General features: G+C 36.0%; 1 protein-coding gene across 1 annotated transcript in view; it reads left to right on the top strand.

Moving 5' to 3' along the window:
* Positions 1-543: 543 nt before the first annotated feature.
* Positions 544-23459, top strand: part of LOC142226553 (uncharacterized) — a 139692-nt gene continuing 116776 nt past the window's right edge. Inside the window, exon 1 of the mRNA XM_075296623.1 lies at positions 544-1416. Within this exon, the coding sequence (XP_075152738.1) occupies positions 557-1416 (860 nt within the window). The 5' untranslated portion in view covers positions 544-556. The remainder of the gene's footprint in view (positions 1417-23459) is intronic.

The raw sequence follows: 23459 nt of genomic DNA, 5'->3' as shown, positions 1-23459 counted from the left end.
TCACCCCTAAAAATGGAGGGGCTGGAGGAACTAAAAGTGTTACAAAAGTGTTGCACGTATGAAATATTAACTGTCATAATATCAGCAGACACTTTACTTGCAACACCAACTTTACACTTGACAGTCCTTTCGGGTTGGCGTTCCGGAATCACGAAACGCAGGTGGAAAAAATTGCAATAAAATTTTACGAATTAAAAAAAAAAAACAAAACAACAGCAAAAAAATTAAAAACTAAAAAAAAAGACTTTGAATAGAACTTCGAATAAAAATGAAAGTAACGCGAAAAAATCGCAATGTGCCAATCAAATCCTATGTAAACTAAAAACAAAATAAAAAAAATTGGAAGCAAAAAAATTGGAAGAATTGCCGTTCGCATGTTTTAGTTGGCAGTGTAAGTTTGTGAACCTTAGCTTTTGTTAATAACAAAATTTGACGTGTTTTAAATTAGAATTCAATTGAAGGCAAACAAAAACACAAAAAAGAAAGAAAATTTGAAACAAATTTCCCCCAAGTGCAGCTGCTACGTATATCCGGAAAGAACACATCGTTGGAATATATGGCCCATAGTGGAATGCACACATTTGATTCGATTTGCTCGCAGGATACCATCATCAATAGCCCGTCACGTTCCCCCTCATCAACCTCCTTGTCTAACCTTTATGCTGGTTTATATGGCCCGGATGCAAGTTTAGTGCCATCAACGGCATATGGCATTGCATTGCAAGGTACAAAGGATGGTGCTGTGACGACGACAACGACATCACCGGATTGTACTCCAGCCAAATGTGCCACTGTAACCATGATGCTTGCGAATCGTATAACGCGCAATGCCTGGTCAGTTGAGGATGAACATTTCTTTGAATCGAATCACATGAGTGTCTGGCAAACTATTGAGTTCCTGTCGGGCCTTACCCTACGCAAGCGATACAATTATGAGGGTTACAATGACAATAATAATTCCGTATTGCCATTGGCACCCTCTTGGCGCCGTGATGGCTTTGTTGAGAAGAATGTTGATCCCACCATAGACGAGGCAACGCGTCGTAGATCTGCTGGTCCGGTGACATCGGGTAGTGATTATGATCTATTGCATCAAGATCAAAGTTTGATTGGTGATGGTACTGCCGGTGGTGTAGTTGGTCATATGGGTAGTGTCGGAGCGATTAATAGTGGAGTTCCTGCGGGTCGAAATCGTGAGACTGGACAGAAACGTAAAACTGGGCATAACCAAGCAATAGGCCATGTGAACAATAAGAAATCCTCAAAACGTAAACATCCTGCTGATATACGTAAAAAATCGAATAAATCGAGAGATCTCCGGCGAAAACAACGCAACAAACAGGAGCTAGCTCTTAAAGAGGTTGAAACGGAATATGCTTTATCACCTTCTGATTATGTTGACCTAATAAAGTGCACGTAAGTATTCTCAAAACAAACGCAAAATTTCAATTTCTTGTGCATATCCATTCTTTATCCACTGTCAACTAAAATTTAAAATTTCTTGACTGTAACAGTAAAAGATGTGCAGAACACTAAATTTTACTTTTAACTGCACGGACGAAAAATACTGTTTTTCATATGTTTGGATGTAAACATTATATGTTTGGAACTCAAATTTTTTAACACAATATTTTTAAGTGCAAGCGTATAATGTTCAAAAACTAGTATAACATGTTTGGGATATATATGCTAATATGTTTGGGACATAAAATATTTGTAAATATAATATGCTTAGATGCAAACATATATTAATTTAGAAATAGCCTATAAACATATATGTGTTTAGAAACAGACACCTAGAGAGTATGCTGCAAGTAAAATAATGGAAGTAACCAATTGGCGCCTTAAAAATATATCAACACAAAGAAAAATTTCATTAAAATTTTTTTCTACCAGTGTATGCTCTAAGGTGAAACATAATATGTTTGGACAATACAAACAACATTTTGTTTGGACCAATCCTGATAATATATATGCTTAAAGCAAAATATGTTTGGGGTATATGTTACAGAAGCGATTTTTTTTTTTTTTGAGGGTGTGTACTTTATTCCTCTTCAAGTGGTGTCGCCCATAGCATTTGTAATCGTTCAGAACAATTGGGCAGAACCTCTTTTTTAAGAGAGATTTCACTCATGGAAGTGTTTCATGAATCGTGTATTTAAATTTCTCCGATAGACATGTGATAAAATTTTGATCACAATTTAATAAAATTTGATAAAATGTAAATCGATAATTGATAAATTGATAAAATGGACCTACAGAAAAGAAAATTTAAAATTTCTTGATTCTAAGAGTAAAAGACGTGCAGAAGTATTAACGCGGACCGCTCGAGACGTGTTTCTTGACAAATAACTCAGAAAAAGTAAATATAAAAAGTTCTTAAAAAGGTGACGATAATAGCATTTTTTAAAATGTCGGAAACGGAGAAGATGACTTTCCGAACATATAACGGAAAACGAAGCAACCAACCTCTATGTTGTCTGTTAATAAATGTAAATTTAGGTTTTAAAAAATTCTGTCAAGAAGGAGCTTCGCCTCCCTTGCAAATATCCAAAAATTAAGTACTTAGTTCGCATACAAGGACTACCCTCTATTTTCGCTGTATATTTCAAGAAGACAAATGGAGGATAAAATGAATAAAATCTACTATCTCGTATTGTCACACAGCCGATTGAAAAACAAGTATATACAGAACTAAGTTCGGCCGGGCCGAATCTTAAATACCCACCACCATGAACCAAATATTAGGGTTTCCTTTGAAATTTCAGGAGGGCTTGAGGACACTTCCCGAAGATAAATTTAAAGATTTCACCTATGAGGACTATATCAGATTCTGGATTTATAAGAACCATTTTTGTTTGAGTTTTAGAGGAATCATTAACATCTCTTGTAAGTGTGCAAGAAAATTATAAAATAACGTCTTGATTTGAAATCTTAAATCTGTAGAAGTAAAATCTGAAAATTTTACATTGAGTTTCAAGCAATTTTCATGATCAGTGCGCCTTCTACACCCTCAAGAAGTGAAGTCGGTCTATATGGAGGCATTGCCAAATGGACCGATAAAAACTTAATCCGATACACGTTTTGTGAGCCTAAAATATCAGAATATTTACGATTTCAGGCAAATCAGATAAAAGCTACGGCTTATAGAAACCCAAGGAGTTAAATCGGGATATGGACGGATACTCACCGTTTTTGGCACACCTCTTTATGACCCGAAAATACCTCTAGATTTCCAATTTCAGGCAAATAGGATAAAAACTTCGGATTCTAGAAGCCCAAGAAGTAAAATCGGGAAATCGGTCTATATGGGGGCTATACCAAAATATGGACCGATACTCACCATTTTCAGCACATCTCTTTATGGTCCTAAAATACCTCTAGATTTCCAATTTCAGACAAATTGGATAAAAACTACGGTTTCTATAAGCCCAAGACCCCAAATCGGGAGGTCGTTATATATGGGGACCATACCAAAACATGGACCGATACTCACAATTTTTGGCACACGTATTTGTGGTCCTACAATACCTCTAGATTTCCAATTTCAGGTAAATTGAATAAAAACTGCGGTTTCTAAAAGCCCAAGAAGTAAAATCGGGAGATCGGTCTATATGGGGGCTATACCAAAATATGGACCGATACTCACAATTTTTGCCACACGTATTTGTGGTCTTACAATACCTCTAGATTTCCAATTTCAGGTAAATTGAATAAAAACTGCGGTTTCTATAAGCCCAAGAAGTAAAATCGGGAGATCGGTCTATATGGGGGCTATACCAAAACATGGACCGATACTCACTATTTTTGGCACACCTCTTTATGGTCATTAAATACCTCTAGATTTCAAATTTCAAGCAAATTGGATAAAAACTACGATTTCTATAAGCCCAAGACCCCAAATCGGGAGGTCGGTTTATATGGGGACTATATCAAAACCTGGACCGATATAGCCCGAACTTGACCTGCCTGCAGACAAAAGACGAGTTTGTGCAAAATTTCAGCACGATTGCTCCATTATGGAAGACTGTAGCGTGATTACAACAGACAGACAGACGGACAGACGGACATCGTTATATCGTCTTAGAATTTCTCCCTGATCAAGAATATATATACTTTATATAGTCGGAAATCGATATTTCGATGTGTTACAAACGGAATGACAAACTTATTATACCCCGTCACCATTCTATGGTGGTGGGTATAAAAACAAGGAATAGCTGTGAGTAATTGTAATAACACGCATTTGACAGATTGTGTACGAAATATTGGTGATGAGATATTGCCATGCTACCCAAACTTATCATTCGATCTTTTTCCAATTTGATCCAAGGTAATATATTAATCTTTAACTACTGCACTGAAAAAAGCATACCCAGTTCTAAATGTTTTGTCTTTGCACTAACGATTTTGATACTGACCCCGAGCCAAAGAAGCGGACAATTAAATTAAGGACAATTTTAAGACACAATTCTCTATTTAGTTTAAATCTATTTATTTTTTAGCTTTGTTCCATCAGAATCATTTAAAATAATGTTAACGACAACTTAAATTTCTAACTTCGTACTCGAATACAAGTAGAAATTATAAGTAAACAAATATATACGGCCGTAAGTTCGGCCAGGCCGAAGCTTATGTACCCTCCACCATGGGTTGCGTAGAAACATCTTCTAAACACTGCCATCCACAATCGAATTGAACCGGACCGAATGAATTTTGCTCCTCCAAGAGGCTCCGGAGGACAAATCTGGAGAATGGTTTATATGGGGGCTATATATAATTATGCACCGATATGGACCAATTCTGGCACGGTTGTTAGAGACAATATACTAACACCATGTTCCAAATTTCAACCGGATCGGATGAAATAGGCTTCTCTTAGAGGCTCCTCCAGCCAAATCTGGGGATCGGTTTATATGGGGGTTATATATAATTATGGACCGATGTGGACCAATTTTTGCATGGTTGTTAGACCATATACCAATACCATGTACCAAATTTCAACCGGATCGGATGAAATTTGCTTCTCTTAGAGGCTCCGCAAGAAAAACCGGGGATCGGTTTATATGGGGGCTATATATAATTATGGACCGATGCGGGCCAATTATTGCATGGATGTTAGAGACCATATACTAACACCACGTTCCACATTTGAACCGGATTGGATGAATTTTGCTCCTCCAAGAGGCTCCGGAGGCCAAATCTGGAGAACGGTTTATATGGGGGCTATATATAATCATGGAGCGATGTGGACCAATTTTTGCATGGTTATTAGATACCATATATCAACACCATGTATCAAATTTCAGCCGGATCGGATGAAATTTGCTTCTCTTTGAGGATCCGTAAGCCAGAACTGGGGATCGGTTTATATGGGGGCTATATATAATTATGGACCAATGCGAACCAATTTTTGCATGGTTGTTAGATATCATATACCAACACTATGTACCAAATTTCTGCCGGATCGGATGAAATTTGCTTCTCTTAGAGGCTCCGCAAGCCAAATCGGGGGATCGGTTTATATGGGGGCTATATATAATTATGGACCGATGCGGACCAATTTTTGCATGGATGTTAGAGACCATATACTAACACCACGTTCCACATTTGAACCTGATTGGATGAATTTTGCTCCTCCAAGAGGCTCCGGAGGTCAAATCTGGAGAACGGTTTATATGGGGGCTATATATAATCATGGACCGATGTGGACCAATTTTTGCATGGTTATTAGATACCATATATCATGCATCAAATTTCAGCCGGATCGGATGAAATTTGCTTCTCTTATAGGCTCCGTAAGCCAGATCTGGGGATCGGTTTATATGGGGGCTATATATAATTATGGACCAATGCGGACCAATTTTTGCAGGTTGTTAGAGACCATATACTAACACCATGTACCAAATTTCGGCCGGATCGGATGAAATTTGTTTCTCTTAGAGCAATCGCAAGCCAAATTTGGGGGTCCGTTTATATGTGGGCTATATGTAAAAGTGGACCGATATGGCCCATTTGCAATACCATCCCACCTACATCAATAACAACTACTTGTGCCAAGTTTCAAGTCGATAGCTTGTTTCGTTCGGAAGTTAGCGTGATTTCAACAGACGGACGGACGGACTGACGGACATGCTCAGATCGACTCAGAATTTCACCACGACCCAGAATATATACACTTTATGGGGTCTTAGATCAATATTTCGATGTGTTACAAACGGAATGACAAAGTTAATATACCACCCCATCCTATGGTGGGGGTATAAAAGGTCTTTAAAAAAATGTTAAAAAAAACTTTTGCTATTTTTAGCGCTTTTTTGCTTTGTAGGCAAGATGCGAAAATACTAGTACAATTTCAGCATTTGAAGAATACACTTTCAGCATTTGAAGAATTTTTCAGAATTATTAAAGCTAAGTTGACTTTATTCAAACATTAAATCGTTGGCCTCACGACAATATTGTTTTCACTGTGCGGTGGAGGTAAATTTTACTCTCTCTCTTATGGTTTTTATACCCACCACCATAGGATGGGGGGTATATTAACTTTGTCATTCCGTTTGTAACACATCGAAATACTGCTCTAAGACCCCATAAAGTATATATATTCTGGGTCGTGGTGAAATTCTGAGTCGATCTGAGCATGTCCGTCCGTCCGTCCGTCCGTCCGTCCGTCCGTCCGTCCGTCCGTCTGTTGAAATCACGCTAACTTCCGAACGAAACAAGCTATCGACTTGAAACTTGGCACAAGTAGTTGCTATTGATGTAGGTCGGATGGTATTGCAAATGGGCCATATCGGTCCACTTTTACGTATAGCCCCCATATAACGGACCCAAAAATTTGGCTTGCGAGGCCTCTAAGAGAAGCAAATTTCATCCGATCCGGCTGAAATTTGGTACATGGTGTTGACATATGGTCTCTAACAACCATGCAAAAATTGGTCCACATCGGTCCATAATTATATATAGCCCCCATATAAACCGATCCCCCGATTTGGCTTGCGAGGCCCCTAAGAGAAGCAAATTTCATCCGATCCGGCTGAAATTTGGTACATGGTGTCAGTATATGGTCTCTAACAACCATGCAAAAAGTGGTCCACATCGGTCCATAATTATATATAGCCCCCATATAAACCGATCCCCCGATTTGGCTTGCGAGGCCTTTAAGAGAAGCAAATTTCATCCGATCCGGCTCAAATTTGGTACATGGTGTTAGTATATGGTCTTTAACAACCATGCAAAAATTGGTCGACATCGGTCCATAATTATATATAGCCCCCACATAAACCGATCCCCCGATTTGGCTTGCGAGGCCTCTAAGAGAAGCAAATTTCATCCGATCCGGCTGAAATTTGGTACATGGTGTTAGTATATGGTCTCTACCAACCATGCAAAAATTGGTCCACATCGGTCCATAATTATATATAGCCCCCATATAAACCGATCCCCCGATTTGGCTTGCGAGGTCTCTAAGAGAAGCAAATTTCATCCGATCCGGCTGAAATTTGGTACGTGATGTTAGTATATAGTCTCTAACAACCATGCAAAAATTGGTCCACATCGGTTCATAATTATATATAGCCCCCATATAAACCGATCACCAGATTTGACCTCCGGAACCTCTTGGAAGACCAAAACTCATCTGATTCAGTTGAAATTTGGTACGTGGTGTTAATATATGGCCTCAAACTCCCATGCAAAAATTGGTCGATATCGGTCCATAATTGTATATAGGCCCCATATAAACCGATCCCCAGATTTGACCTCCAGAGCCCCTTGGAAGAGCAAAATTCTTCCCATTTGGTTGGAATTTGGTACGTGATGTTAGTATATGGTATCTGGTACGTGATGTTAGTATATGGTATATTTCATCCGAGTGAGTTGAAATTTGGTACATTGTGCTAGTATATGGTCGTTAACAACCATGCCTAACTAGGTCCATATCGGTCTATAGTTATATATGGCCCTCAGATAAATCGATCCCCAATCACACAAAAATTGGTCCATATCAAGTTCATAATTGTTTATAGTCCATATCGATTCGTAATTATTTGTAGACTTAACTATACATAACTTTTTTTTTCTAATATATACCATGTATGGACTAAATCACAATTTAGAAAACGATGTTAAGAAGTTTTAAGATACCACAACCCAAGTAATTCGATTGTGGATGATAGTCTTTCGTAGAAGTTTCTACGCAATCCATGGTGGTGGGTACCTAAGATTCGGCCTGGCCGAACTTGCGGCCGTATGCACTTGTTTTTTTATACCCACCACCATAGAATGGTGACGGGGGTATAATAAGTTTGTCATTCCGTTTGTAACGCATCGAAATATCGATTTCCGACTATATAAAGTATATATATTCTTGATCAGGGAGAAATTCTAAGACGATATAACGATGTCCGTCTGTCCGTCTGTCTGTCTGTCTGTCTGTCTGTCTGTCTGTTGTAATCACGCTACAGTCTTCAATAATGAAGCAATCGTGCTGAAATTTTGCACAAGCTCGTCTTTTGTCTGCAGGCAGGTCAAGTTCGAAAATGGGCTATATCGGTCCAGGTTTTGATATAGTCCCCATATAAACCGACCTCCCGATTTGGGGTCTTGGGCTTATAGAAATCGTAGTTTTTATCCAATTTACTTGAAATTGGAAATCTAGAGGTATTGCAGGACCACAAATACGTGTGCCAAAAATTGTGAGTATCGGTCCATATTTTGGTATAGCCCCCATATAGACCGATCTCCCGATTTTACTTCTTGGGCTTATAGAAAACGCAGTTTTTATTCAATTTATCTGAAATTGGAAATCTAGAGGTATTGTAGGACCACAAATACGTGTACCAAAAATTGTGAGTATCGGTCCATATTTTGGTATAGCCCCCATATAGACCGATCTCCCAATTTTACTTCTTGGGTTTATAGAAACCGCAGTTTTTATTCAATTTACCTGAAATTGGAAATCTAGAGGTATTGTAGGACCACAAATACGTGTGCCAAAAATTGTGAGTATCGGTCCATATTTTGGTATAGCCCCCATATAGATCGATCTCCCGATTTGGGGTCTTGGGCTTATAGAAACCGTAGTTTTTATCCAATTTGTCTGAAATTGGAAATCTAGAGGTATTTTAGGACCATAAAGAGGTGTGCCGAAAATGGTGAGTATCGGTCCATATTTTGGTATAGCCCCCATATAGACCAATTTCCCAATTTTACTTCTTGGGCTTCTAGAATCCGAAGTTTTTATTCTATTTGCCTGAAATTGGAAATCTAGAGGTATTTTCGGGTCACAAAGAGGTGTGCCGAAAATGGTAAGTATCGGTCCATATTTTAGTATAGCCCCCATAAGAACGATCTCCCGATTTAACTCCTTGGGTTTCTAGAAACCGTAGTTTTTATCTGATATGCCTGAAATTGTAAATATTCTGGTATTTTAGGCTCACAAAAACGTGTATCGGATTAAGTTTTTGTCGGTCCATTTGGTAATGCCTCCATATAGACCGACTTCACTTCTTGAGGGTGTAGAAGGCGCACTGATCATGAAAATTGCTTGAAACTCAATGTAAAATTTCCAGATTTTACTTCTACAGATTTAAGATTTCAAATCAAGACGTTATTTTAAAATTTTCTTGCACACTTACAAGAGATGTTAATGATTCCTCTAAACCTCAAACAAAAATGGTTCTTATAAATCCAGAATCTGATATAGTCCTCATAGGTGAAATCTTTAAATTTATCTTCGGGTAGTGTCCTCAAGCCCTCCTGAAATTTCAAAGGGAACCCTAATATTTGGTTCATGGTGGTGGGTATTTAAGATTCGGCCCGGCCGAACTTACTGCTGTATATACTTGTTTTAGTTTACTGAGTTCTATTAATTCTTGTTGTGTTTAAGTGCAAGTTAGATATCTTTAATTTCTTACCATTGCCAATTTAAAAATTTTCAAAAATTTGCCACCACCACAGTATATTTTTCACCTCAACCCATATTCATAATAATTTACTGACAGTTTATCAAAGGAATTTGTATGGTAATAGTAGGTTTAAAGTTTATGTAAACTTTTATGAATATGGGTATAGTCTGCAAAATATCATCCACTTCGGTTGAGATTTATACAGCACCCATATTCGTGTTGCTCGATTTACGATCGACCTTTTCGCTTCCTGCAATTTTAGGGGATATACTCGTATAGTGCAGAAATTTGGAATAGATTTTTTTCCGATAATAAAATCAATTCTAAATATGGCTTATAGCGGTCCATGGTTTATATATAACGCTATTCTCAATTTTACAACCTCATGTTCAAAATTTCATACTTTAATTCCGATTATTCTAAAATATCCTATATTTCCTAATATAGGCGACATCGAGTTATAAAAATGAAATTCCAATTATAATTGTAGACTTTTTTTATTAGTATTCATTCATATAATATTTATATACATAATGTGTTTCTATGCCTCAGCGCCACTCGGGCATAGTTGAGGCTAGTTAGTTTCTATAAGTTGATATTTTTGTACGACTTGTTTGCAAAGTGCCATTTAGCGTTCCTATAGATCCACAGCCGTATCCACTCCTTAACCATTTTTAATTTGAAATAGATCTTTATTTCTTAAATTAATACAGTGAAACCTCTCAAATGTGGACACTATAAAAACCGGACACCTCCCAAATGTGGACAGTTGTCTTGGAACGTTTGCTATATTAACACATTAAAGTTAACGCTGGACGTCTCCCAAATGTGGACAAAATTTAGGCGACCGTGGGTGTCCACCTTTTAGAGGTTTCACTGTATATGTTGACACACGTGTGTATTTTCATAACAGAGAAATGTTTGCGTCCATTCAACATTCAAACAGCAAAACTTGAAAACGAGTTGAAATCAAGCAGTGGTCCTACATATAACATTGCTGCATTACTAATGTTAATGGCCGAAAGCTTTTACTGTAATGTTAATGGAATATTCGCGACAAAAACCATTTATGTATTGTTTCGGCACAAGCTTACAGACGAAAGCACACAATTGAAGTACTGTATTATAGCTTTGTTATAACGTCTTAATTCGTTTAAAAGTATAAATGTTTATATCCTCCACCATAGGGTGGGGGGTATATTAGCTTTGTCATTCCGTTCGTAACACATCGAAATATTGCCATAAATACCCCATAAAGTACACAGAAAAAAATTTCACGAAAATTTTTCCAATTAAAATTTTAATTGAGTTTTGAAAAAATATTCAATTAAAAATTTAATTGATTAAACAAATTTTTTAATTGAAACAAAATTCAACCACAAAAATTAATAGTATCAATTAATTTTTTAATTGGATCGATTAATTTTTTAATTGACCTTCAATTAATTTTTTAATTGATACTATCATTTCTGTCATTGAAGACATTTCAATTAAAAAATTAATTGGATCAATTAAAAAATTAATTGGATCAATTAATTTCGTGATTGAACCAGAAAAAAATTTTTTTGTATGTATATAAATATATTTTAAGTCGTGGTGAAATTCTGAGTCGATCTAAGCAAGTCCGTCCGTCCGTCTGTTGAAATCACGCTAGCTTCCGAACGAACAAGCTATCGACTTGAAACTTGGCGTAAGTAGTTGTTATTGATGTAGGTCGGATGGTATTGCAAATGGGCCATATCGGACCACTTTTACGTATAGCCGCCTTATAAAGGGACCCTGAGATTTGGCTTGTGGAGCCTCAAAGAGAAGCAAATTTCATCCGATCTTGCTGAAATTTGGTACATGGTGTTGGTATATGGTCTCTAACAACCATGCAAAAAGTGGTCCACATTGGTCCATAATTATATATAGCCCCCATATAAACCGATCCCCAGATTTGGCTTGCGGAACCTCAAAGAGAAGCAAATTTTATCCGATCTTGCTGAAATTTGGTACATGATGTTGGTATATGGTTTCTAATAACCATGCAAAAATTGGTCCACATAGGTCCATAATTATATATAGCGCCCATATAAACCGTTCTCCAGATTTGACCTCCGGAGCCTCTTGGAGGAGCAAAATTCATCCGATCCGGTTCAAATTTGGAACGTGGTGTTAGTATATGGCCGCTAACAACCATACCAAAATTGGTCCATATCGGTCTATAGTAATTAATAGTAATTAATAGCGATCTTCAATCACACAAAAATTGGTCCATATCGGTTCATAATCATGGATGCCACGCGAGCCAAAAATAATCTACCAAAATTTTATTTCTATAGAATTTTTTAAAAAATTTTATTTCTATAAAAAATTTTGTCACTCGAACCAAAAATAATCTACCAAAATTTTATTTCTATAGAAAGTTTTTTCAGAATTGTATTTCTATAGAAAATTTTGTTAAAATTTTTTTTCTGTAGAAAATTTTTTGTTAAAATTTTATTTCTATAGAAAATTTTGTCAAATTGTATTTAATATATATTGATTTAATATATATTGACTTACATACAATTTAGAAGATGGTGTTTGGAGGTTGTAAGATACCTTACCCCAACTTAAATAATTCGATTGTGGATGGCAGTGTTTAGAAGAAGTTTCTACGCAATCCATGGTGGAGGGCACATAAGCTTCGGCCTGGCCGAACTTACGGCCGTATATACTTGTTTTCAACTCGTGTAAGCCTAAGGTGAAACATAATATGTTTGAAAAATACACACAATATTTTGTTCAGACCAATCCTGAAAATATATATGCTTGAAGAAAAATGTGTTTGGGGTATATGTTACAGAAGTGATTTTTTGAGAGTGTTGAACTTCGTATGTCACTAAAGACATTCTTGCAGTTTTGAACTCCATTTTTTCCTTCAAACTATAAAATTGTCTTTAACAAGTGAAAAAAAATAATAATTATGTCTAATAAATTTTCTTGAACTTGACGAAAAATATTTACTTATTTTTGTGATACTTGCGTGATTTGAGCGTTGGTAATACTGTCTACCTAAAATTTTAATTTTTCTAAAAAGAATCAAATCTTCTAAAAATAACCAAAATTTTTCTTCCTGGTGGGTTCACTATTTTCTCAGTGTAGCATGAAATAAGATTAGATTATTCAACTTTGAGTAAGATAGGTTAGTAAATAAGAATATTACGGCCAAATTTAGGAAAATCTGCTGATACAAATATATGAGAGCTATATCTAACATAAATCTTAACTGATTTAGATGATTCTCGGCGGGTATAGTTAGCATAGGATTCGATTTTGCTTTGAGTTAAATCAGTTAATAAATAAGAGTCTTGTGCCCACTTTATGGAAAATAGGGTGATACATATATATGTGAGCTATATCTAAATTTGAACCGATTTCGATGAAATTTTGCATACTTGAGGAGTGGTTAATTAGATTATATTGTGCTAAATTTTGATACCGATCGGTTTGTAAAGAAGCGCAATCTGACCCCATTTATCGAAATAGGGCGTTACATATATATGGTTAATAATTGCAACTGGAATCTTGGGAACAATAAATACATGGACACAAGACCGGACGGACGGACACCTTTGCTATAACTAAAAGTAATCCGACCATCTGACCTATATCAATTAAGAATGTGACCATCTGACCTATATCAATTAAAACTATTTGTGCGAAGTTTCAAGTCGATAGTTTGTTTCGTTTGGAAGTTAGCGTGATATTAACAGACGGGCGACCAGTATATATATACTTTGTGGAGTTGGAGACCAATATTTGGTTGTGTTACAAACGGAACGACAAAGGAATGGGGGTATACCCATCCTATGGTGGAGCGTATAAAAATGGCAAAGGGATTGTGGTATCCCCATCCTTTGGTGGAGGGTATACAAAATTAAAAAATATACAGCTCTTACATATCTGCCATCCTGTATAACCCCTAGGGGAAGGGTATATTTTTATACCCTCCACCACAGGATGGGGGCAAATTAACTTTGTCATTCCGTTTGTAACACATCGATATATTGCTCTAAGACCCCATAAAGTGTATATATTCTGGGTCGTGGTGAAATTCTGAGTAGATCTGAGCATGTCCGTCCGTCTGTTGAAATCACGCTAACTTCCGAAAGAAACAAGCTATCGACTTGAAACTTGAAACAAATAGTTGTTTTTGATGTAGGTCGGATGGTATTGCCAATGGGCCATATCGGTCCACTTTTACGTATAGCCCCCATATAAACGGACCCCCAAATTTGGCTTGCGATTGCTCTAAGAGAAGCAAATTTCATCCAATCCGGCTGAAATTTTGTACATGGTGTTAGTATATGGTCTCTAACAACCATGCAAAAATTGGTCCACATCGGTCTATAATTATATATAGCCCCCATATAAACTGATCCCCAGATTTGGCTTGCGAAGCCTCTAAGAGAAGCAAATTTCATCCGATCCTGCTGAAATTTGGTACATGATGTTGATATATGGTATCTAAAAACCATGCAAAAATTGGTCCATATCTGTCCATAATAATATATAGCCCCCATATAATCCGATCCCCTGATTTGACCTCCGAGCCTCGTGGAAGAGCAAAATTCAACCGATTCGGTTGAAATTAGGTACGTGGTGTTAATATATGACCTTAAACACCCATGCAAAAATTGGTCGAAATCGGTCCATAATTATATATAGCTCCCATATAAACCGATCCCCAGATTTGACCTCCGGAGCCCCTTGGATGAGCAAAATTCATCCGATTCGGTTGAAATTTGGTACGTGATGTTTTTATATAATAATTAACAACCATGCCAAAAGTGGACCATATCAGTCCATAATCATACACGGATGAAAAAGGCTGTTTTTCATATGTTTGGCTATAAACATTATATGTTTGGAACACAAATTTTTAAACACAATATTTTTGAGTGCAAGCATATAATGTTCATAAACTAGCATAACATGTTTGGGACATATATGTTAATATGTTAGAACATATTATGTTTGGGACATAAAATGTTTGTAAATATAATATGCTTGGATGCAAACATATATTAATTTAGAAATAGCCTATAAACATATATGTGTTTAGTAGCTTGGAGCGCTATTTAACAGGGAGCGATATTGAATTAAGTTGGTGGTTGTTGCTTGTTATTACAAAATTAACATTTTATTTTTCCTTGGGCAATTGATCAGCTACTTCTTTGATCCTTACAAACTGTGTGGTCCGCTGTTCGAATCCCCGTCCGGCAAAAGGTAAAATTAAAATAAAAAAAATCATACAATTGAATAATTTCTTCTACAATGTTTGTATTACAGAAAAAGGTGCTAAGAACTAAAAAATCTCGTGGAAGTGAGAAAGATGTGGGGGAATATACAATTGGGCAGAAACAAAATTTTGAGCATTCAGGTCGAAAACCTATGTTGTTAGCACCTATATTACCTGTTTATTTTCATAATGCGTTATGATTGTAAATATATAAATAAATAAATAAAATTTTGAGCACAATATTGTTTGGGAGAATTTTTTTTAAGCATATAATATTTTTGGGTACAAAATGCTTCCAAACATATTATATGTTCACATAATAACATATTGTTTTTTGGAAGACAACATTATTGAATTTGGATGCAAAAATACAAAATGTTTGGAACTTAGACTACCCAAACATATATTGTTTAGACTAATATGCTTTCAAACATATTATATATTGGAAGAGATCAAACATATAAATGTTTGGGCAATACCCAAAAATGTATATGCTTGAAGCAAAATATGTTTGGGAGTATATGTTACAGAAGCGATTTTTTATGAGCGTGTATATAGCCCCCATATAAACCGATCCCGAGATTTGGTTTTGGAGCCACTTGGAGGAGCAAATTTCATCCGAGTCAGTTGAAATTTGGAACATTGTGCTAGTATATGGCCGTTAACAACCATGCCTAACTAGGACCATATCGGTCTATAGTTATATATAGCCCTCAGATAAATAGATCCCCAATCACAAAAAATTGGTCCATATCAAGTTCATAATTGTATATAGCCCACATATAAGCGACCCCCATATTTCAATTCTGGCTCTCTACGTACCGTGCAAAAGTCCATATCGATTCGTAATTATTTGTAGACTTATCTATACATACTTTTTTGTCTAATACCACGTAGGGACTAACTCTCAATTTAGAAAACGGTGTTAAGAAGTTTTAAGATACCACAACCCAATTAATTCGATTGTGGATGATAGTATTTCGTAGAAGTTTCTACGAAATCCATGGTGGAGGGTACATAAGATTCGGCCTGGCCGAACTTGTTATATTTTAAATTTCCCTAAAATTCAAAAAAAAAAAAATGGTTCACATAATACCTGAATCGAATGTAGTGTCCATATTTTGTAAGTGTGGATTGTGCGAATGTAGTGTCCACATTTTGAAACTGTGGATTGTGCTTCGGAAAGCATTCCATTTTAATTGATTTTCTTCAGTTATATTTTCAAGTAATCGGCAACGCCGAGGGGGTTTCAACAGATTGATTGACGGTGGTAGATTCTTTGGTAAGGCATCCATATTAAGTGAACTGCTTACCAACGAGAGTGATAAGCAGTACAGTTCGAATTGAGAAAATTGCTCACGATATCGTGGCCAAAATTTTTAAGCCAATATTCCCATCTTTACATTGTGTAATCTTAATTTCCATGTCTTTTTGATAAATACCAAAACCTAGTTGGCCATTTAAGGATATATTAGCCGTTTTAAGAATTAGCTTCCTAGAAATCTTTATAATACAAAAAGTTGACCGAATTGTTTCATATCTACGGTTTTCTTGTCGTGTTGTTGTCAAGCGGAAAAATAAAATATTTATTTTCGTGATTATCATGACCAGGATTCATCGATAGTCTTTGCTTTCTTACTCACGATTTCAATTTTAAAAGAAAATATATACTTCTCGACATGATGAAACTAATGAAAAATCCAACCAACCAAGCGAAAATAGTTGAAGACATTCATATTTACTTTAAGTGGCTTCAACCTCATAGAATTTGCTATTCTGGAAAGCCATATCCACCCATTGACACCTGCAGCATAAGAACAATAAAGTACAATACCCCTGTCAAATACACCACAGAACTGCGAAAATATTTGCACATCTAAACTTTATTCTCGCCCATAGAAAGAAAGCAAATAGAAATGATTGTTGTGAACTGGGATACTGAACATTTCCTGACAAAAGTGTAATTCGAATTCTTACTTTTGTACTTGCATTGAACCATTGGGTGTTGGGTTTCGATAGATGACAATTGAAAGATGAAACTAAATCGCAACTTTTATACAAAAAGCGAAAAAGAAAAGGTGAGAAATGAATTGAATGCTCCAGACTATGTACTGGAATTCAGAGTATCATGATCCTATCACAATGTGAATATGAATATGAATATCTTTGACAAATTGATTTGTATGACAGTGGCGTGCAGAAAAAAGTATACAGTTAATTATTTTTTTCTTAAATGATGTAAAATTTATTTGTTTGTAAATTTATTAGACTACAAAATGGTTGTACACAAATTCATTTAATCAAAACTGACTATCGGAAATCTTTTTTCGAGAGGTTCAAGTGTAAGTTACTTTGGGTTTAGTGAGTTACCCGAATTTATTTTGATAGCTTGCAAGTAGAGAATGCTGACGAGGAATGTGGTAATTGAGAAACAGCCGTCCATCCCATAATATTGCAGGGTAAAGGGCATTGTCCAAATAAAAGTTTCCAACATACTTTTCCTTTTTCGGTTAAGTTACTCTTGTAGTTTAGTCAACGTATGGTTTCAAGTTAAAATAAAACAACAAATATGATAGGTTAGGTTAGGTTAGGTGGCAGCCCGATGTATCAGGCTCACTTAGACTATTCATGCACTGTTCCTGTATATCGAACGAAAACCAGTTCGAAAGAAAGGCAGTCACTCGAATTCGAAAGAATTTGGGTTTTTCTATTTTTGAAAGTTCGATTCGTTTGTATGAGAATACATTGATTATTAAAAATGAGTATTTTTAAATTTTTAGCCTGAGAATTCATTGAAATGTTAACAATACTTTTACTTTTTTCTTGACACTAATTGTATATGTTCGTTTATTACTCGACAACAAAATATGAAGTGACTTGCCTTTCGAAATAAAAGAACAAAAATCAATTTTCTTTCGTTTGGAATACGAAAGAAAGCTTTCGTTCGATATACAGAAACAGGCCATCAGTCCATTGTGATACCACATTGGTGAACTTCTCTCTTATCACTGAGTGCTGCCCGATTCCATGTTAAGCTCAATGACAAGGGACCTCCTTTTTTTTATAGCCGAGTCCGAACGGCGTTCCACATTTCAGTGAAACCACTTAGAGAAGTTTTGAAACCCTCAGAAATGTCACCAACATTACTGAGGTGGGATAATCCACCGCTGAAAAACTTTTTGGTGTTCGGTCGAAGCAGGAATCGAACCCACGACCTTGTGTATGCAAGGCGGGCATGCTAACCATTGCACCACGGTGGCTCCCAAATATGATAAAAAATTTCCCTTAAACTTCATATGTTGTGAATAATAGATTTCAATAAAACAAGTATATACGGCCGTAAGTTCGGCCAGGCCGAAGCTTATGTACCCTCCACCATGGATTGCGTAGAAACTTCTTCTAAACACTGCCATCCACAATCGAATTACTTGGGTTGCGGTAACCCTTGCCGATTGCAAGGTATCTTAAAATCTCCTAACACCGTCTTCTAAATTATACGGAAGCCCATACGTGGTATATATTAAATTAAACAAGTATATACGGCCGTAAGTTCGGCCAGGCCGAAGCTTATGTACCCCCCATCATGAAATGCGTAGAAACTTCATCTAAACACTGCCATCCACAATCGAATTACTTAAGTTGCGGTAACGCTTGCCGATGGCAAGGTATCTTAAAACCTCCTAACACCATCTTCTAAATTGTATGTAAGTCCATACGTGGTATATATTAAATCAAAAATGATCGATCCAATACGTATATAATTCAGTTTGACAAAGTAGACATACAATTTTGACAAAATTTTCTACAGAAATAAAATTTTAACAAAATTTTCTATAGAAATAAAATTTTCACAAAATTTTCTATAGAAATAAACTTTTGACAAAATTTTCTATAGAAATAAAATCTTGGTAGGTTATTTTTGGCTCGAGTGGCAACCATGATTATGAACCGAATAAAATTTGAAAAAAATTTTTCTATAGAAATAAAATTTTGATAAAATTTTCTATAGAAATAAAATCTTGACAATGATGAAAATTTTATTATGAACCGAATAAAATTTTAACAAAATTTTCTCTAGAAATAAAATTTTGACAAAATTTTCTCTAGAAATAAAATTTTGACAAAATTTTCTATAGAAATAAAATTTTGACAAAATTTTCTATAGAAATAAAATTTTGGTAGATTATTTTTGGCTCTAGTGGCAACCATGATTATGAACCGATATGGACCAATTTTTGTGTGATTGGACCAATTTTAGTATGGTTGTTAGCGACCATATATATACTTACACCACCTGCCTAATTTGAACCGGATCGGATGAATTTTGCTCCTCCAAGAGGCTCCGGAGGTCAAATCTGGAGAATGTTTTATATGGGGGCTATATATAATTATGGACCGATATGGACCAATTCTGGCACGGTTGTTAAAGATCATATACTAACACCATGTTCCAAATTACAACCGGATTGGATGAAATTTGCTTCTCTTGGAGACTTCGCAAGCCAAATCTGGGGATTGGTTTATATGAGGGCTATATATAATTATGAACGGATGTGGACCAATTTTTGCATGGTTGTTAGAGACCATATACCAATATCATGTACCAAATTTCAGGCGGATCGGATGAAATTTGCTTCTCTTTGAGGCTCCGCAACCCAAATCTGGGGATCGGTTTATATGGGCGCCATATATAATTATGGACCGATGTGGGCCAATTTTTGCACGGTTGTTAGAGACCATATACCAATACCATGTACCAAATTTCAGCCGGATCGGATGCAATTTGCTCCTCTTTGAGGCTTCGCAAGCCAAATCTGGAGATCGGTTTATATAGGGTCTATATATAAATATGGACCGATGTGGACCAATTTGTGCATGGTTGTTAGAGACCATATACCAACATCATGTACCAAATTTCAGCCGGATCGGATGAAATGTACTTCTCTTTGAGGCTCCACAAGCCAAATCTGGGGATCGGTTTATATGGGGGCTATATATAATTATGGACCGATGTGGACCAATTTCTGCATGACTGTTAGAGATCATATTCCAACACCATGTACCAAATTTCAGCCAGATCGGATAAAATTTGCTTCTCTTTTAGGCTCCGCAAGCCAAATCTGGGGATCGGTTTATATGGGGGCTATATATAATTATGGACCGATGTGAACCAATTTTTGCATGGTTGTTAGAGACCATATACCAACATCACGTACCAAATTTCAGCCGGATCGGATGAAATTTGCTTCTCTTTTAGGCTCCGCAAGCCAAATCTGGGGATCGGTTTATATGGGGGCTATATATAATTATAGACCGATGTGGACCAATTTTTGCATGGTTGTTAGAGACCATACACCAACACCATATACCAAATTTCAGCCGGATCGGATGAAATATGCTTCTGTTAGAGGCTCCACAAGCCAAATCTGAGGGTCCCTTTATATGGGGGCTATACGTAAAAGTGGACCGATGTGGCCCAATTTCAATACCATCCGACCTACATCGATAACAACTACTTGTGCTAAGTTTCAAGTCGATAGCTTGTTTCGTTCGGAAGTTAGCGTGATTTCAACAGACGGACGGACGGACGGACGGACGGACGGACATGCTTAGATCGACTCAGAATTTCACCACGACCCAGAATATATATACTTTATGGGGTCTTAGAGCAATATTTCGATGTGTTACAAACGGAATGACAAAGTTAATATACCCCCATCCTATGATGGAGGGTATAAAAAGACCGATTAAATACATATATAATTCAGTTTGACAAAATGTTCTATAGAAATAAAATTTTGACAAAATTTTCTATAGAAATAAAGTTTTGACAAAATTTTCTATAGAAATGAAATTTTAACAAAATTTTCTATAACAATAAAATTTTAACAAAATTTTCTATAGAAATAAAATTTTGACAAAATTTTCTATAGAAATAAAATTTTGACAAAATTTTCTATACAAATAAAATTTTGGTAGATTATTTTTGGGTCGAGTGGCAACCATGATTATGAACCGATATGGACCAATTTTTGTGTGATAGGGGATCGGCTATATATAACTATAGACCGATATGGACCAATTTTGGAATGGTTGTTTGCGGCCATATACTAACACCACGTTCCAAATTTGAACCGGATCGGATGAATTTAGCTCCTCCAAAAGGCTCTGGGGTTCAAATCTGGAGAACGGTTTATATGGGGGCAATATATAATTATGGACCGATATGGACCAATTTTGGCACGTTTATTAGAGACCATATACTTACACCATGTTCCAAATTTCAAGCGGATCGGATGAAATTTGCTTCTCTTAGAGGCTCCGCAAGCCACATCTGGGGATCGGTTTATATGGGTGCTATATATAATTATGAACCGATGTGGACCAATTTTCGTATGGTTGTTAGAGACCGTTTACCAACATCATGCACCAAATTTCAGCCAGATCGGATGAAATTTGTTTCCCTTTGTGCCTCCGCAAGCCAAATCTGGGGATCGGTTTATATGGGGGCTCTATATGTAATTATGGACCGATGTGGACCAATTTTAGCATGGTTGTTAGAGACTATATACTTACACCATGTACCAAATTTCAGCCGAATCGGATTAAATTTGCTTCTCTTTGAGGCTCCGCAAGCCAAATCGTGGGATCGGTTTATATGGGGCCTATATATAATTATGGACCCATGTGGACCAATTTTTGTATGGTTGTTAGAGACTATATACCAAAATCCTGTACCAAATTTCAGCCGGATCGGATGAAATTTGCTTCTTTTTGGGGCTCCCCAAGCCAAATCTGGGGATCGGTTTATATGGGGGCTATATATAATTATGGACCCATGTGGACCAATTTTTGCGTGGTTATTTGAGACCACATTCCAACACCATAAATTTAATTAAATTGTTTTTAAATTTGTTGTCTTTTTGCATCTTGACTACAAAGCAAAATATCGTTCAAATATAGGACATGTTTTCAACACTTTATTTTAAGGACGTGTTTTACTTGAAACATAGAATAATTTCAACTGGAAGTCAAGTCTTAATTTGGAAAATAAAGTTGTCGTTAACTCGTTTTTAAAGGAAGAAAAAATCTGAAAAAAAACGAAAAATTAAAATTTACTTCCTAGAAGCAAATACACAAAACCCAAATTTAAAAGAGAATTGTGTCTTAGAAGTATCCTTACATATATTCTCCGCGTCTTTGGCTCGGAATCAATACCAAAATTTTTAAAGTAAAGACAAAATCTTTGGAGCCGGCCATGCTTTTTTTTCAGTGTACTTGTTCGTTAAAGAGTCGATTAGTCGAAAAATCGCTTTTCGACTTTTCTATCCCTAAATCAGAAATTTACAATACGTGCTAGCTCTAAAGAAAAAGCCTGCCCGGGTACAACAATTTTGTCTTCACACTAAAGCTTGTATTGATTCCGAGCCAAGGAAACGGAGAATTGAAGTAAGGACACATTTAAGACACAATTCTCTTTAAAATTTGAGATGATCGACTCTTGAACAAGGAAAAAACTTTATATCAGAGAAATACATCTTCTAAGCTAAGCAAAAATCGCATTTTTATTTTAAAGACATGAAACCTTTGCTTTCCCGACAATATTTTTTCCAGTGAAAATATGACTTTAAACGTACAACTCTTTTCTTGAGTGGGTGTAGTTTGAATACGTAAAAACCCCCAATATCTTTAGAATTTGCTTACACTTAAATCCAAAAGACACAAAACTATTATGGTCTTTCATTCATATTGTAGTTTGCCATCAACACCAGTAATGTTTCTTTACAATGGAAATGTACAAAAGCAAAAGGCCGTGGGCATTGGAAAACAATTCCCTTATACAATGCAACGATATGCAATGGAAATAGAAATATTGCAAATGGATCATTGTGAAATGTGTGTGAAAAACTTTCTAACATCTCTGAGCAAGAATGCACTTGACACATGATATTACTTTCCAAATAAATATGGATATTAAATTTTAAAAGTTATAAACCAACTGGTATGTGAATACAATTAAGAATGCTATTGTAACTTATATACCCTGCTCCGCTATGTTGTCAGGGTACAATTGATCTGCATGATCTATTCAACACACTTCTTGATTTAGGTTAGCTTTGTGTTTATAATTTTTATTTTCCAGTAAACATAAATTAATTTTTAAACACTCTATTTCGGTTAAATAGTGTTTCCTTTACGTTGTATAGTGTTTATTTACGTTGTAATCTCATCAAATGCACCACCGCCCACATTCATGTAACTGCAAATAAAAAAAAATCATA

The sequence above is a fragment of the Haematobia irritans genome, chromosome 2, assembly GCF_050003625.1.
Source record: "Haematobia irritans isolate KBUSLIRL chromosome 2, ASM5000362v1, whole genome shotgun sequence".
In the NCBI taxonomy this organism is placed as follows: domain Eukaryota; kingdom Metazoa; phylum Arthropoda; class Insecta; order Diptera; family Muscidae; genus Haematobia; species Haematobia irritans.
The sequence above is the reverse complement of the archived record's forward strand: the minus strand, read 5'-3'. Positions and strand labels throughout refer to the sequence as shown.